This window comes from Castanea sativa, chromosome 11, assembly GCF_040712315.1.
Source record: "Castanea sativa cultivar Marrone di Chiusa Pesio chromosome 11, ASM4071231v1".
Lineage (NCBI taxonomy): Eukaryota > Viridiplantae > Streptophyta > Magnoliopsida > Fagales > Fagaceae > Castanea > Castanea sativa.
In genome coordinates this window covers 3,707,070-3,723,411 of record NC_134023.1, presented here as the reverse complement: position 1 = coordinate 3,723,411, position 16,342 = coordinate 3,707,070, and the positions used below count along the sequence as shown (strand labels likewise).

Genomic DNA, 16,342 nt, shown 5'->3' with positions numbered 1-16,342 from the left:
TATGGACCTTTACCTTTTCCATATACGGAGGCGAACCAAGAAAATTGTGGAATGTCTAAAAGAAGAAAGTGGAATGAAAAGACCGAAAGTGTAGCATGTAAGAACTAAGAAACCTTAACAAACTACTGGTTCAGAAAGAGTGGAAAAGTCAGCAAGAAAGTTTGAATTTTATAAATGTATTCCCTTTATATAGATACATTTCTACCTATAATCACACACACTTTATTTATTAGTCATTTACTAGCCTATAGGCATTACGTTACTAAAACATTACAATTGTTTCTTCATTGCTGCTTTCTAGAGAAAATTCAATGGCGAAATCACTAGAGGTTGAGCACCCCAACAAAGCCTTTGGCTAGGCAGCCAGGGATACCTCCGGGGTCCTGTCTCCCTTCAATTTCTCAAGAAGGTCCTCCCTCTCTCTCCCTCTTCATCCAGTCTTGTTTAATTTTCTTTCTTCGTTTTAATCTAAAATCTTGATTATCCTAAGAAATTAGATCATTTTGTTATGCTTATAAGAGCATTTGCATCAACTCATGTAAAATTTTATGTTGATTTTAGTATAAAAACCTATTTTTCTATTTTACATACTCACTTTTCAAAACATCGCACATCTGATTATCTATTTTACACTACATTTTCTTAAATTTTCAATTTTTCTTGATTTTTTTTAATTGTTTCTTTTTTTTCACACACAACAATCATCATTCACTTTCTTCCCTCATCCTCTAGATACATAAAGAAAGAATAAAAAATTTAATGCAAAATGAATAGTGTCAGTGTAAATTTACACGATTATTGTAGAAACCATGTATTTTTATACAACGTTGTACGGACTGACACATCATAGTATCTATTTTACACTTTCATTAAAATATCAATTTTTCTTGATTTTTTTTAGTTTTTTCTCTTTCTTCACAAATAATAACCATAATTCATTCTCTTCCTTCATGCTCTAGATACATAAAGAAAGAATAAAAAATTAAATGCAAATTAAATAGTGTCACTATAAATTTACATGGTTATTGTAGCAACCATGTATTTTTAAACAACTTTGCATGGACTGACACATCAGATTGTCTATTTTACACTACATTTCATTAAAATATCAATTTTTCTTAATTTTTTAATTGTTTCTCTTTCTTCGCACGCAACAACCATCATTCACTCTCTTCCTTCATCCTCTGGATACATAAAAAAAGAATAAAAAATTTTCACATTAGAATCCAAATCTCCATTTTGTCAATAAAACTCTTTTTTTTATATATATAATTAACATCAAGTATGCACATTTTTATACACAAAACATTGTTTTTCACATTAAACATCAAATTTTATTCTTTACATAAAGAAGTATATAGATCTGAGGTCTTTAAATAACAATTAACCATAGATCTAGAAAAAACTAACATAACATGTTGCATTTCATAATTTGTTGCATATCATTGGTTATGGGTACTTAAATGGTCATTAGAGTCTAGGAAACTAGATTTTATCCGGGCAGGATGGATGTCTAACACCTTCCCATCCTATAACCTAGCCCCCGAGCCATAAAGTAGTCTTTATTGTTGGTAGGTTGTAACTAGGACAAAGAGTTTTGTAATTCTTTACTTAGATTGTAACTAGGACCAAAGCCATGTATAGTTTCTTTCTATCAATTGTAAATATTCAAATAAATAAAAACTCGGTATTATTCATGTATTTTGTATTTTTTTTTAGTTTTTTGATATTTTTTTGTAATATATAAAAAAATAAGTGGCGACTCCACAATAATCAAAACCACAAAAGAGAGTTGCCGATACCTATCTCTTTTTGAGAGAGGATCCCCTTTAGGTTCGATCTCTCACAAGTTGTATAGCATATTCAAAAGTATTAATGCAATACACATTCACTAGAGCATTGACCACTTAAATATCAATTGCAAAAGAATATAATGAATTTAATCCATAAATCTGATATATACACCATAATTTCAACCCCAAATTTTAATGTTTGTTTTTTCTAAATTCTATTAACTTCTATGAAACAAACAAGCTCACAAAAACCCAACCCTAAAAAACTAAACCAAACAAAGAAATTTCTATAGAAATTCACACATGGAGATAAAAAAAAACAGAGGGTTCCTTTTGCATTTAAATAACAATACCAACAAAAGAAGGAAAGAAAGAAACAAGCTGATGTCGAGACATTGGCGTCAAGACGACTGGGCTACATATCACGATGGCTCTGGTTCTACTGTCTCTCTCCTCTCTCTGGTGCTCAGTCCTAGCATTCTCTTCTTTCCATCGGTTTGATACTAATAAATTTTGAGTTTGCTAATTTTTAAATCTCACGTGTCTCACAAGTGAGTTAACTGTCAATTTTTTAACACCAAACTAATAAGGGTATTGATTTGGCAATAGTGTAGAGTTTAAAAAGTAAATTGGCCAATAAAAAAGTTTAAGGGGTGTCTTGTCCAGTAGTTGAAAGTTGAAGGGGTGTATGAGCATTTCTTCCAAACATATGCGTAAGTTGCAACTTGAAAAAACAAAGAATAAACAAAAACGTGGAGAACAAGAAGGATTCTATGGAAAACCATTGATGAATATATATAAGTTTTGAGATTTTGATAATAGATTTTTAGTTGGAGTAGTATTTGAATTTTCGAAACTTAGATGATAAAGTTTTAGCTAAACTAAAATATAATGAAATCGTGTCCCTTGATTTGAGGAAATATATCCTAACAATTAATAATTTTTAAAAAATAATTAATAGAACTTAAGATGCATGTTAAGGGGGGGAAAGCGTGGGGTGTTATGTGGGATTTCGGATTTCAATTTAGATTTTTTTTTCTAGGAAAGGAAGTTGAAAAAATTTTATAATAGACTTTTAGTTTGAATATAATTTAATTTTGTTAAATTTTAAATGATAAATTTTATGTATATTATTGTTAATTTCATCCCTTAGTTTGAGGAAATATATCCTAACAATTAAATAAAAAATAATTTAATAATTAATGAGAGTAGTTTTTTATTAGGAAAAATTGTTCCAGAGAGAGAGAGAGAGAGAGAGAGAGAGAGAGAGTATAATATAAATTTATGAACTCTTAATCTATACAGCATATATATCCTTCCAATACAAATACATATGCATAAGTTGCAACTCGAAACAAATAATAAACAAAAATAAATAAATAAAAATGTGGGGTGCAAGAGAGATTTTATGGAAAGACTATTAATTAGTGAATATATATATATATATATGTTTTGAAGCATTTATAATAGATTTATAGTTGATGTAAGATTTAAATTTCTGAAACTTAGATGCATGTTGCATGTTTTGTTAGAACACTTATTGTTACTCTATCTAAAAAATTGATAAGAACAAATAAGTTGTTGTCTTTATCAACTGAAACTTAGATGCATATGTGGGCGCTAGGGAGTAGGGCTAGCAAAAATCCCCCAACCCACGATACCAGACCTGACCCGATCCTAATGGGTTGAATTTTACTTGACCCACGAAATTGTAGGGCCGGGTGCGGGTTTTGGTAATACTTGTCCCGAACCCAACCCTGCTTAGACTAAAATTACAAACAAACAAAAAAAAAAAAAAAAACTAACTATATATATATATATATATATATATATATATTATACTGAACCCTAACTCACTCTCAGTCTCATTCCCTCAGCTGCCCCTCAACCAAATTTTTTTTTCAAAATAACACCAATTTTCAAACAATTTTGTAAATTAGCATTGTTTCTAAACTATTTATGAAAATAACATCTCAAGACTAAAATACTCAAGTTCACTGTAGCAAATCGAGCCTATAGGAATCAATTTCCAGTGGAGACCTTGCTCTGCACAAATAAAATAGAGAGAAACAGAGGGAAAACGACCTTCGCCTAAGAGTTACACATGTTCGTGGGTTCAATCTGAGCTTCGGTTCGTGGGTTTCGCCGCCAGGTCGTGGGTTCACTGCTTGAGTTTGTGGGTTTTGTTGCTTGGGTTCGCCACTAGGTTCGCTGGTTCATGGGTTTGCCACTAGGTTCTTGGTTGATCTCTTACTTCATGTGGTTTTTGCTTTGATATCTTGTTTGTGTTTGTGTTTTTGTTGTTTCTTTGGTTGTCATGGATTTTTTTTTTTTTCCAGAGGGGAGAAGGGTTGTCGTGGATTTTTTTCAAAGGGAGAAGAGGAAGAAGAAGATACTGAGGCTTTTGGTTTTCTTTTGTGGAATTCAAGTGTTTAAAACTCGAGTTCTAGGTGAATTTTCATTGAAATTGAGTATGTGATACTCGATTTGCTATAGATCTCGAGTCTCTTTGTCTCGAGATGTTAATTTGCTAAATAGTTTAGAAACGATGCTAACTAACAAATTTTTTTAAAAATTAGTGTTATTTTGAAAAATAATCCCCCTCACCCTCACCCTTAGTCACTCTCACTCTCACTCTCATTCCCTCAGTGACCGAATCACCCAAGCACCCACTCTCACTCTCAAGCCCTCCCTCTGGCCTCCACCTCTATCAAGCCCTCCCCAACTCAGTGCCGGCAAGCTCTCACCGACCGGTCCAACCCACCATCACTCTCACTCGCCGTTCATTCCGATAACCTTGTGCTTGATTAGCAATTTGGTGTGGTCTTTTTTTTTTTTTTGTTAACTTCAATTTTGTTGGTCAACTTTGATATTGTTAGTAGTTATTATGTTTGCTTGACTTCGATTTGTTTTTTGTTTGTAGCAATTTTGTTGGTTAACTTCGATTCTGTGCTTGATTAGCGATTTTGTTGGGCTAGATTTTGTTTTCTACAGAACAGGTCTTTGTTCCCTTGTATCTGTGCTCACAGGGTTGCTATATGTTGATTGTTTCACAAATATGTGCTTGATTAGCGATTGTGTTGATTGCTTACAGGTCTTTGTTGATTGTTTCATAAATTGATTGTTATGTGTCGATTGCTCACCAGTTGATTGCTATTTGTTTCATAAATTTGATGAGAACTGTGTATATATGCAACCATGAAAGATTGTGTCAATTGTGTATAGATGAGAACTGTGTATATGTGCAGCCATGAAAGATTAATTTACAAACTCATCTATTTAGTTTTACATTTGGGAGAAAAATTGTAATTTTGACAATCCCTGCAAATCAAGGGTATTTGTTAGTTTAGCTAAGTCTAGAATTTATTAGGAAATCCTAAGTATCTTGAGTTTTATTTTATTTAAGTTAAAGATTATCTTTTCTTTGATTTTTAGTTCACTAGTCAACGTAAAGAGTCCTAATGTTAATGTTGAATACTATAAAAATATTTGCCGTTGTACTCAAAGAATGGATGGAGTTGAATACTATTAAAAATATTTAATGTTTTATTGTTTTATACTAAGGCATTGATGTGTGCTCAAAATTGGTTATGGAGTGAAATTAAAGGTTAGCAGTTGTATTTATAAAATGAAATTAAAATTGTATTTCTATATTTGCTAGTTATAATTTGACGAAGTTTATTCCATTTTTTAATTCATTTTTGTTGTAAGTTCTTCAACTATGCTAGGAGATTATACAATTCAAACAATTCTTGATTATGTGGATCCTAATGAATAGGATGGAGGTTGTGTTCTAGCTTTTTTTTTTTTTTTTTTTGATGATGTTGGTGTTTAACTTAGCAGCTTTTTTTCATATATAAGAACTTATCTTTTTAAAAATTTGACTATTTAACTTGTTGGAATGGACCAAATGGTTTGTAATGATCCCAAACTTGTTAGATTTATTTTGTAACTTTTTGAACTTTTGCAAAAGGTCCTAGATTTGGACTTGGGATTTATTTTGTAGCTTCTTTTTTTTTTTTTTTCATGTTTGACAAGGTATTTTAGCTATAAATGATTAAATTATGATTGAAAAACAATGGATTTCAGAATTAGGCCCATTAGAACCAGGAATCCAAATTTTATACTTTATTTTTTTCTTAGTTATGTTTGATTTGGGCCACGATATATGGGTTAAAAATTCAGGCAAAACATAAATTTGTTTTAGATTGGGCCATGGATTGGGCCCTGAAGTGTCATGGTAGGGCGGGGCTCGACGGGGCAAGTTTAGGGGTAAAAGAAACCTGTTTAGTAAATGAGGCAGGTGGAAGGTCAGGTTTTGGTTTAAAGAAACTCACCCCAAACTCGACCAATTGCCATTCTTACAAGGGAGTACGCCTCAACCTTTGGAGTGGACCATGGCGAAGGATGAAAAATAGAGTTGCCACCTAAATTAGGTCTAAGAACCATATTGGGCATTTTGGGCCAATCACTTACACGCAGGTCTACATTCTAGATTATGGGTTCAGAGTTTGGGTACAACATGGGAAGGTGTTAAGCACCCAAGACTGTCTGGCTTGTGGACTGGCTTCCATTATCTGTTACTAAACCATATTTAAATAAAGAAGTTATTAAAAAGCCCTAATCCTTAACCTAAACATACATCATGCACTTAAATAAAATAAAGCACACAATATGTTAAAAATCACATCACAATATAAAAGGAAACAAATAAAACACAATCAAACAAATGTATTAAAGAAGGAAAAGATAACAATTAAATAAACACAAAATGAAAAAAAAAATCTCAAATAAACCAAACATGGCAAAAAGACTCAAACAAACATGGAAAATAATTAAACATAATTAATTAACCTAAAACAAAGTCAAACAGAATCAAGTAACATGTGAAAAATTATTAAAATAATAAAAACAACATTTTTGTCAAATATGAGTTCGTAGTACACATGGTCGAAACCATGTGCACACATACTCAATGATGCAGACGCATCCTTTAGCACAAATTCAAAAAATCACATTTTTATTTATTTAATCATTCAAAGATATTAACATAGAAATTAAACATAATTAAATAACATGTGAAAATGATTAAAATAATAAAAATAAGATTTTTGTCAAATCTAAGTTTAGGGTGCGTTCGCATATTCAACTATTTGTACGCATGGTCGAAACCATGCGCACGCATACTCAATGATGCATAGGCATTCTTTAACACAAATTCAAAAAATCACATTTTTATTTATTTAATCATTCAAAGATATTAAAACAAAATTCAAACAAGCATGTTAGAACCCTAAACACTAAACTAGCATAAAGAAAAAAAAAACACAAAAGCATCAACATAAAAAAATAAACATAAAACAAATCTAACAAGTATAACAAACTACATAAAATAAATAAACATGTTAAACATTACATGAAACTAAAATAATAAAACAAGAACAACCTAAATAGATTATAAACAGCCTAAAAATTATATTAACACATATTGAAAGAATTAAAATAAACAAACAAATTAAATAAAACAACTATAAAAACTATATTAAGAAACTTATGTGAATCCTATTAAACAAAGGGAGAATTCATGGGAAAACGCTCACCTTGCTAAAGATTATGAGTTTAGAGTTTGTTTAACCAACACCTCAATGCCTACAATCAGATTGAGAGGACAAAGATAATCAAAGAATACAATAGCTTTTAGGAATCACAACTCAAGGACAAATTTTAATTGAAAAATGTTTTTGAGAAATCAAATTAGAACATTAGTTTATGCTTTAAAACCAACTAAAGAGGTCCTGAATGTTTAAAAAACGTGCTATGGTGCTATGTGGGAGTTTTAGAAAAGAAAACTTGGGTTCTAGAGATGATGGAGGCCAAAAAATAACTATCTAGCTATGGTTTTGATTAGAGACATAAAATGAGTATTTATAAGTTAAAATTAGGATTTTCGAGGCTTTTTAATGGTCCTTGGACTTTCCCAAGGGTATAGGGGCCAGCTCACATAAAAAAAAAAAAATGATGTTTTGGGCCTTTAAAATGAAGTTTTAAAACCCAAAAAATCAACCTGCATATGCATGTTCCCCAAAAACCCTAATTTCAAATACTTAGTTGGCCCAATTTCAAATGGTCATAACTTATTCAATCTAAGTCCACATTAGGCAAAATTTATGTTCAAATTGAAGCTCAAGAAGTCTACTTTCCAATGAAATAAAACTCACTCAAATATTCATTGTGGATAAAAATTTATGGTCAAAGCAATGCAAAAATCATTTTTCAATATCAATTTCAAAGCGATTTGAGCACTTTTAAGTGTGTGATTACTTCCAAACTATTGCAAACTCTTTAATTACCCTTGGTTGACATATGTCAAGCTCATTATTGGGGCCGAGAACCAAAATTTATTAACAGGGTACAAAATGAGGTGTCTACGGCATGTTACATATTTTGTTAAAACACTTATTATTATTTTATCTAAAGAAATTTATAAAAACAAATAAGTCATTGTCTCTATAAAAAAAAATTGTCTTTATTCAAAACATTGCTGTAATTTGGCAAAACTACTTAACGCAACCACGACTTCTGAACCCAACACTTATTGTTATTTTATCTAAAATGCATGTTGCATGTTTGATTAAAACACTTATTGTTACTTTATCTAAAGAAATTTATAAGAATATCAACTGAAACTTAGATACGAATGTTTTGTTAAAACTATTATTATTATTTAATCCAAAGAAATTGATAAGAACAAATAAGTTTTTGTATCTATCTAAAAACTTTTTTATTTTAAATATTGTTGTAATTTGGTAAAGCCATTTAGTGCAACCACGACTTCTAAGTTCAATTTTTATTAAATAGTATATTTGTATATGATGATTGTTTTTTTTTTTTTTTAAGAAAAAGACCATCACAGCCTATTATTCATTGACTCGAAAATTAGAAAGATAAAAATTAAAAAAAGTATTAGGAGGACAAACTCTATCTAGATCAACAAAGGGAAAGAAATTTTTGCTCCCTTGGCTAAAGCATGAACCAAAGCATTGCTTGCCTAAGTGTATGAAAGAGAGAATAAAAGAGAATTATCTTAGTGTGATGCTTAGGAAAGATTAACAGAATATGTATGTTTTTTAATACACTAGTCAGTAATTCATGTGATGCACAAGAAATTTTAACAAAATAAAAAAGAATTATTTTCATTTAACCTTCATCCTAGTCAAAATTCTGCATTTATGCCATTATATTAATTAATTATCATGTGTTAATAGAGTATATGATTTACTTCCATGTATCAAGTACCTATATATGGTGACTAATTTTTTTATATGACTATTTTAAAATTTTATCTCAGAAAAATTATCCTAATATAACAAGAATAATATTACAGCTACAAACTATTTCACAATATTTTTACAAATTGTTGATGTAGTCAACTTCTTATTAGTTTTCATCTAGGTACACTATTAATATTACTTTTTCATTTACTAATAACAACTTACCACATCAACACTTTGTAAATTTTTTTTTATAAAAGTTTATATCTTTAGCATTACTCATATAATAAAATGAGTAATTCTACAGACATAAACTATTTTATAACATTTTTACAAACTAGTGATGTGGTTTTAGTAATTTTCAAATAGTTATTGGTAAATAAAAATGTGATGTTAATAGTGAGCCCAAATTTAGATTATAACTAGTAATAATTTGTCACATCAATAATTTATAAAAATATTTTAAAATAATTTGTGTTGTAGCATTACTCATAATAAAATCATCTTAGACAAAATGTAAACGGAGGAATCAAAATCACATATCTTAATGCGTGCGTTTCATTACAGAAAAATGCTATGTTCACACAATTTTTACAAAAAAATCCTAAGTGGCATATTGTTATGGTTTGTTATTAGTAGGGCAAAAAAGTAATTTCAGTAGAAAGCTCAAATTAAAACCAATAATAAATATTTACCTATAATTTGTTATAAGGGAAATGTTAATCAATGCCCTTAGAGCATTGGTTTAAGAGTTTTTTTTAGAAACATTTTACTGGAAGAATGATAAAACAATAAATGCATGTTGTTGATAGTTTTTTATATTCCATTTATAAAACAATAAATGCATTTTATTGAATCCTAAACTATAATAGAGAAGCTTTGATACCACTTTCTTGGGAAGGATTCAGATCCTCTAGATTTCTTAGGGTACTCTACCAGTAGATTTCCTTAAATCTTAACCACTCTTTAATGATTTAATAGTTAAGATTCTGTCATGTCAGCATTCCACTAACAATATTCTTAAAATAATAAAATAATGTTACAAACAAAATAATTAAGAATATTGTTAGTGGAATACTGACATGGCAGAATCTTGACCATTAAATCATTAAAGAGTGGTTAGGATTTAAAGAAATCTATTTAGTAGAGTACCCTAGGAAATCCAAAGGATCTGAATCCGTTTAGTTTATGAGTTATGCTAACGAATGCCCTTAGAGCAATGGTTAACAGTCCATTCTAGAAAAATTGACACCACTTTTATAGGAAATGAAAAAGCTGTCAAAACATTAGTTACTTTTTTTCTTTTTCCATAAAATTTATTTTAAATAGATTATTAACCATTATTCTAAAAACATTCGATAGCATTTCTCGTAATTTATTAATAATTACCTAAAAAGTGTCCTGAGAATATAATTAAGACAGCACTCTTTGTTATATGCCTTATCATATCAGTCACTGTTTAGTTAACGTCCTTTTCTTTCCTCCTTTCCAACAATTAGAAAGAGTGGAGTAGTCAGCAAGAAAGTACGAAATTTATACCACCATGGCATCATGTCTTTAATAATTGTATTTTCTAAGCCTATACGTCATCACACCCCATTTGCTAAGCCAATACGTCATCACACCCTCCAATAGCTCCGCAAATTTTAGGAAAAATTTGGTGCTACATCAAAAGGCATAACTTGACCATGTAGCAAGTTATAGTTGGTAGAGAGTGATGGTAGGTCCATATGAGGACACCCTTTCACTAATCACAACTTATCACATGAGCAAGTTGTGGCCAAAATTGTATCTTTTAATGTGGCACAAGAACTACTCCATTTTTAGTACTATATATATATATATATATATATATATATATATATATATATAGGTACATTTTAGTACTATATCACACACTTATTAGTCATTGCTGGCCTAGGCATTGCACTACTTTATTACATTCCAATTGTCTCTTCATAGCTACTTTCAAGTTTCAAGAGAAAAATCAATGGCGAAATCGGCAGAGGTTGAACACCCCAATAAGGCCTTTGGCTGGGCAGCCAGGGATACTTATGGCCTCCTCTCTCCCTTCAATTTCTCAAGAAGGTTCTCTCTCTCTCTCTCTCTCTCTCTCTCTCTCTTCATCCAATCTTGTTTGATTTGTTTTTCATTTTAATCTAATATTTTGATTATCCTAAGAAGTTTGATCACTTTGTAATGCTTTATAGTCATTTTGTTTTCCTCCCACACAATGGAAAGCCAATCAAAATGATATCGGATTATTCAATTATACTAAAAAATTTTATCCAACACAAAATTGGATTTTTTTTTTCTTTCCTTTTGTATACTTCAAATATTATAATAATAGGAGAGGAAAAAATATCTCATGAAACATCTGTCTCACAACATGTAGGGATGTGCATGGGTTAGGTTGAAGGAATTTTTTGACCCAACTCACCATGGTGGGTCAAAAAAAATTCAACCCATGTGTTAGACAATTTATTATTATTATTATTATTAAATTGAATAGAAAAAAATATAAATATATTAAAAAAACCCAAAGATTAGTATCAATGTAATTCCTTAAAGGTAAACAACACTAATGACTAAACAATAATAGTAATTTACGAAGGTTTGTGTGAACTAATTGACTTTTATATAAGATAGGAAGATCTGGTTATTTTTAAAAAATTATTAATTATATAATATATATATATATATATATATATATATATATATATATATGAAATATATGGGTGAGTCGGGTTGGGTTTGGCGGGTTTGAAATTTTATGACCCAAACCCAACCCGACCCGTTATCAAAAAAATTTTTGTAACCCAACCCAACCTAACCTAACCCACCAAGGCCTAAAAACTGACCTAACCCGAGGGCTGGGTTGGTTTTGGCGAGTTGGCGGGTTGGCTGCACACCCCTACATGTGGGACTCATGTATTGGATCCACATGTGTTGTGAGAGGAACGTTTAAGATAATAAAATTGTCGAATAATATAATTTTTAATTTTTCATAGGGAAGGAGAATCAAAATCTTACATCTCCTCGTAAAAGAGAACAGATTATACCTTACAAATCTCTTATTAGATCATTTGATTCCTTATTCTCTAAATTCTAAAAAGCTTGCATTTTTTTTCTTATTTTCATTTCATTTTATTTGACCGTTTTGTTATTTTGCGTATATTTAATCAATTAATCATAGTGATTACTGAATTAGTATCAACATTGAACCATCCTTTACCATTTCTGTTCTTTTTTTTTTTTTTTTTTTTTTAATGGTTCTTAATTGTTGGTTTGTGCTAAATATGAAATGGTATGGCATGTATTCTGCAGGGCAACAGGAGAGAAGGATGTAACATTCAAAGTTCTTTATTGTGGGATATGTCACTCGGACCTTCACATGGTCAAGAACGAATGGGGCATGTCCACCTACCCACTTATCCCAGGGTATGTTAATGTTAATGTTAATGTTTCCTAGGAATCATACTCTTTTTTTTTATAAGAAGGAATCGTACTCTTATCACTACATCTTTTCCTTTTTATAAAGAAACGTGTTATCTTACAGATAATTTGGAATATATGGAATTATATTCTATATATTACAATATTCAAATTTCCATGGTATTATTATATTGTTTATATTGGTTTTTTTTTTAAAAAAAAAAATTTGGAGAATGATGTGCTCCTTTTTGTCTATATCTATGGATTGAGGGCCAAAATGGGCTTTTGCCCTTTTCAAAAAAATAATCCAGCATTTTGCCCCATTTTCCAAACTAATTAGGGAAATGTCCCTCTTTAGAAACTCAATTTTCTTAAAATCGAGTTTTTTTTTTAAAAAAAAAAAAATCTGGAGTCCTATAGTAGCATTTTAAAGAGCCTATAGTGACGTTTTAAGAACCTATAGTAGTGTTTTTAAACTCGATCTTCATGAAATCAAATTACATGCAATTTTTTTTTCTTTTTTTTACCTATAACTAGATTTCATGAAGATCGAGTTTAAAAACGCCACTATAGGTCTTTAAAACGTCACTATAGGCTCCTTAAAAACGCCACTATAGGGCTTAACTCGATTTTACGAAAATCGAGTTTCAAAAGAAGGACATTTCCCTAATTAGTTTGGAAAATGAGGCAAAATGTTAGATTGTTTTTTTAAAAAGGGCAAAAGCCCATTTTCTCCATGGATTGAGTAACCTAAAAGATACTATTCAACAAAACATATCGGTTTTCTAGGGCATGATATATTTTTTTTGGGCAGTATTTTTTTCACATAAATTTTATAAACTGAAAATGTAACTCTCGTTTTTAGTTTATATGTGTGTGAAAGATTTTTTTTTTTTCCCTATTTTTTGTTTTCTAAAACTTTTGCAAATATAGTTATAGTTCTCAATTCTATATATAGATAGAACCGCACGAATACAGAAAAATTGCTTTCTGAAAATATAGATCATGATTTGATGATGTTTGGCTCAATTTGTTAATTTTTTTGGTTTATGCGTTGTTATTATTATTAGTAGTTTAAATTACAAATTACATTCTCTAAATTTGAAATGTTTTTATTTTTTTCCTTAACTTTTTTATTTTTATTTTAATGTTTTAGCTTATGCATGATTTCAATGTGATCATTCCATCCGTATTCCACAATTAAAACCCATAAATGACGTAATTATGCCATTGAAAATAAATGTAGTTTAACGGCATACCCTGGATAGAGATTGACAAAAGGAGTAGGACTATACATTGAAAACAAATTTGTAAATTAAAAGACTAAAATTTGAAAAATTTGAACTATAGGGAGAAAAATATAAGGATATGTTTGGTAACTGATTTTTTCCCTTATTTTCTGTTTTCAAAAACAATCTTCTATTTTTAAGACTAAAAACTTGTTTGGCAATCCAAAATGAATAGGAAACAAAAATTGTTCTCAAAACTCAATTTGTGAAAGGACACTAAAAATATGCAAAAGACTGTTTTTAGTTTCTAGTTTTCAAAACTCAATAAAAACACGAATTTGATTTAATAAATCTATTTCATTATGAGTTAATATTAGAGTTCTAAATCTAGTAACAACATATTTTAGTTTTTTTTTTTTTTAATTTCAACTAATCAAACATGTTTTTTTTCAAAAATATAAGAAATTTTTTTTTTTTTTTTTTTAATGTTTTCAAAAACAAGTTTTTGAAAATAGAAAACAAAATTACCAAACATAACCTAAACAAATCCAAATTAGAAGGTGTAATTTCTAAGCAATTCAATTCAATACTTAATTTGCCAAAATTTACACGCTATTTGTCCATTACATGTTAGTACATTCTCAAAGAAACGAGTGAAATAGATTTTACTTTCTAGTATTTTTAGCATCTCAATCATGTAAATTGAACTGGATAAATAATGCAGGCATGAGATTGTGGGGGTAGTGACTGAGGTGGGCAGCAGAGTACAAAAGTTCAAAGTTGGAGACAAGGTTGGCGTTGGCTGCATGGTCGGTGCTTGTCATTCTTGCGATAACTGCACCAACCACCTTGAAAATTACTGCACCAAAATGATTCTCACCTATGGTGTTAAGTATTATGATGGAACCACCACATATGGAGGATACTCTGACACCATGGTTACTGATGAACACTTTGTGATCCGTATTCCAGACAACCTACCACTTGATGCTGGTGCCCCTCTCCTTTGTGCTGGGATCACAGTGTACAGTCCCTTGAGATTTTATGGACTTGACAAACCTGGTATGCATGTGGGTGTGGTTGGCCTTGGTGGTCTAGGCCATGTTGCTGTGAAGTTTGCTAAAGCTATGGGGGTTAAGGTGACAGTTATCAGTACTTCACCCAACAAGAAGAAGGAAGCTTTGGAACATCTTGGTGCTGACTCCTTTTTGGTTAGCAAAGACCAAGATCAAATTCAGGTACTTAGTTTAGTTGTTAACATGTTGCATTGTCAAGTTATTTTATGTGAGTTACCATAAGTGTACAGTATCCTATTTTCTAACTTTATCTACTATATAGGCTGCCCAGGGCACATTGGATGGTATCATTGATACAGTCTCTGCTCAGCACCCTCTCATGCCTCCACTTGGTCTATTGAAGACACAAGGAAAGCTCGTTATGGTTGGTGCGCCAGAGAAGCCACTTGAGCTACCAGTTTTTCCATTACTTATGGGTAAGCATGCATGTTACATCTGACAATTGTTATATTTGATTTGAAAATGGGATCTGAAGTTTCTTGTTATGTTAATTTGACTTTGTAATTATATAAGACCGTGGGTGTATTATTATTATATACTCTTGTGTAGTATAAGCCTAATTGTCGCCTGTGCATTTTCACTAATAAATTGTGTATTAATAAATGTTATGGAACGACAGGAAGGAAGTTAGTGGGTGGTAGTTGCATTGGAGGCATGAAGGAAACACAAGAAATGATTGATTTTGCAGCCAAACACAACATTACTTCTGACATTGAGGTTATTCCAATTGATTATGTGAACACTGCAATGGAACGACTTGTGAAAGCAGATGTTAGATACCGATTTGTCATTGATATTGGGAACACATTGAAATCAAGCTCTTGATTTTTGCTGCCTTTTTAGTATGTCTCACTAGTGTAATGAGGATACCATTTAGTTGATTAAGTTGTCTTCTGGTATTTTTAGCCCCGTTGTTTTGGGTTTTCTGAATATGTCTTTCTCATAGTGTGGCAAAGATGTAAAAGTAGTTGTTGTTGTTGTTTCTTTTTCTTTTCTTTTCTTTTTTCTTTTTTTTTTCTTTTTTTAATAAGAGGATGTAATAGTTGTATTTGTGATAAATGTGAAATGAAGTGATTTTTTCTCTGGGATTTCAAACATTTGGTGAGTTATTGTCCCTTGCAATCTCTTCCCTTCTTTAGACTGGGAATGTCTTTGTAAGTACTACTACCATTGGGTTAATAGGTCACCTACCAAATAAAATCTTACAATATTTCATAATCGGATGCGTTTAGTGCTAAAACCTTCAACTAAGGTAAATAATATTGCATGATAATCAACAACACATTTGAGATCAATCTATATCTATATCTGATGAAACACAGAAAATTAGTAGGCTGAATGCTCCGGGCTTCAATGGGCTAGTAGTTGCTTGGAAGGCCTGAAAAGAAAGAAACGCAAGATCAAAGGTGATTGGGGTGAGCCAGCCAAGAACCCTTTGATGCTTAAGTTAGTTTTTCTCTCAAGAACTTAAAAATTCCAACTTTAGGAGTGGTGGAAAACTTACTTTTATTTGATGAGGATGAGTCCTTATATAGTGA

At 30.7% G+C, this 16,342-nt stretch overlaps 1 protein-coding gene across 1 annotated transcript; it reads left to right on the top strand.

The window, feature by feature from the left end:
* The first annotated feature begins 11,051 nt into the window (after positions 1-11,051).
* Positions 11,052-15,871, top strand: LOC142614676 (putative mannitol dehydrogenase). Its single transcript, XM_075787235.1, has 5 exons — positions 11,052-11,152; positions 12,392-12,505; positions 14,453-14,966; positions 15,067-15,220; positions 15,424-15,871. The coding sequence occupies exons 1-5, from the start codon at positions 11,055-11,057 to the stop codon at positions 15,627-15,629; spliced, it is 1,086 nt and encodes a 361-aa protein (XP_075643350.1). The 5' UTR covers positions 11,052-11,054; the 3' UTR covers positions 15,630-15,871.
* The last annotated feature ends 471 nt before the right edge of the window (positions 15,872-16,342 follow it).

Bases quoted from the DNA above. Each gene is read 5' to 3' on its own strand.
- LOC142614676 (XM_075787235.1), top strand. From the start codon at position 11,055: ATGGCGAAATCGGCAGAGGTTGAACACCCCAATAAGGCCTTTGGCTGG. The intron at 14,967-15,066 runs GTACTTAGTTTA...TCTACTATATAG, and splicing joins AAGACCAAGATCAAATTCAG to GCTGCCCAGGGCACATTGGA. The intron at 15,221-15,423 runs GTAAGCATGCAT...ATGGAACGACAG, and splicing joins AGTTTTTCCATTACTTATGG to GAAGGAAGTTAGTGGGTGGT.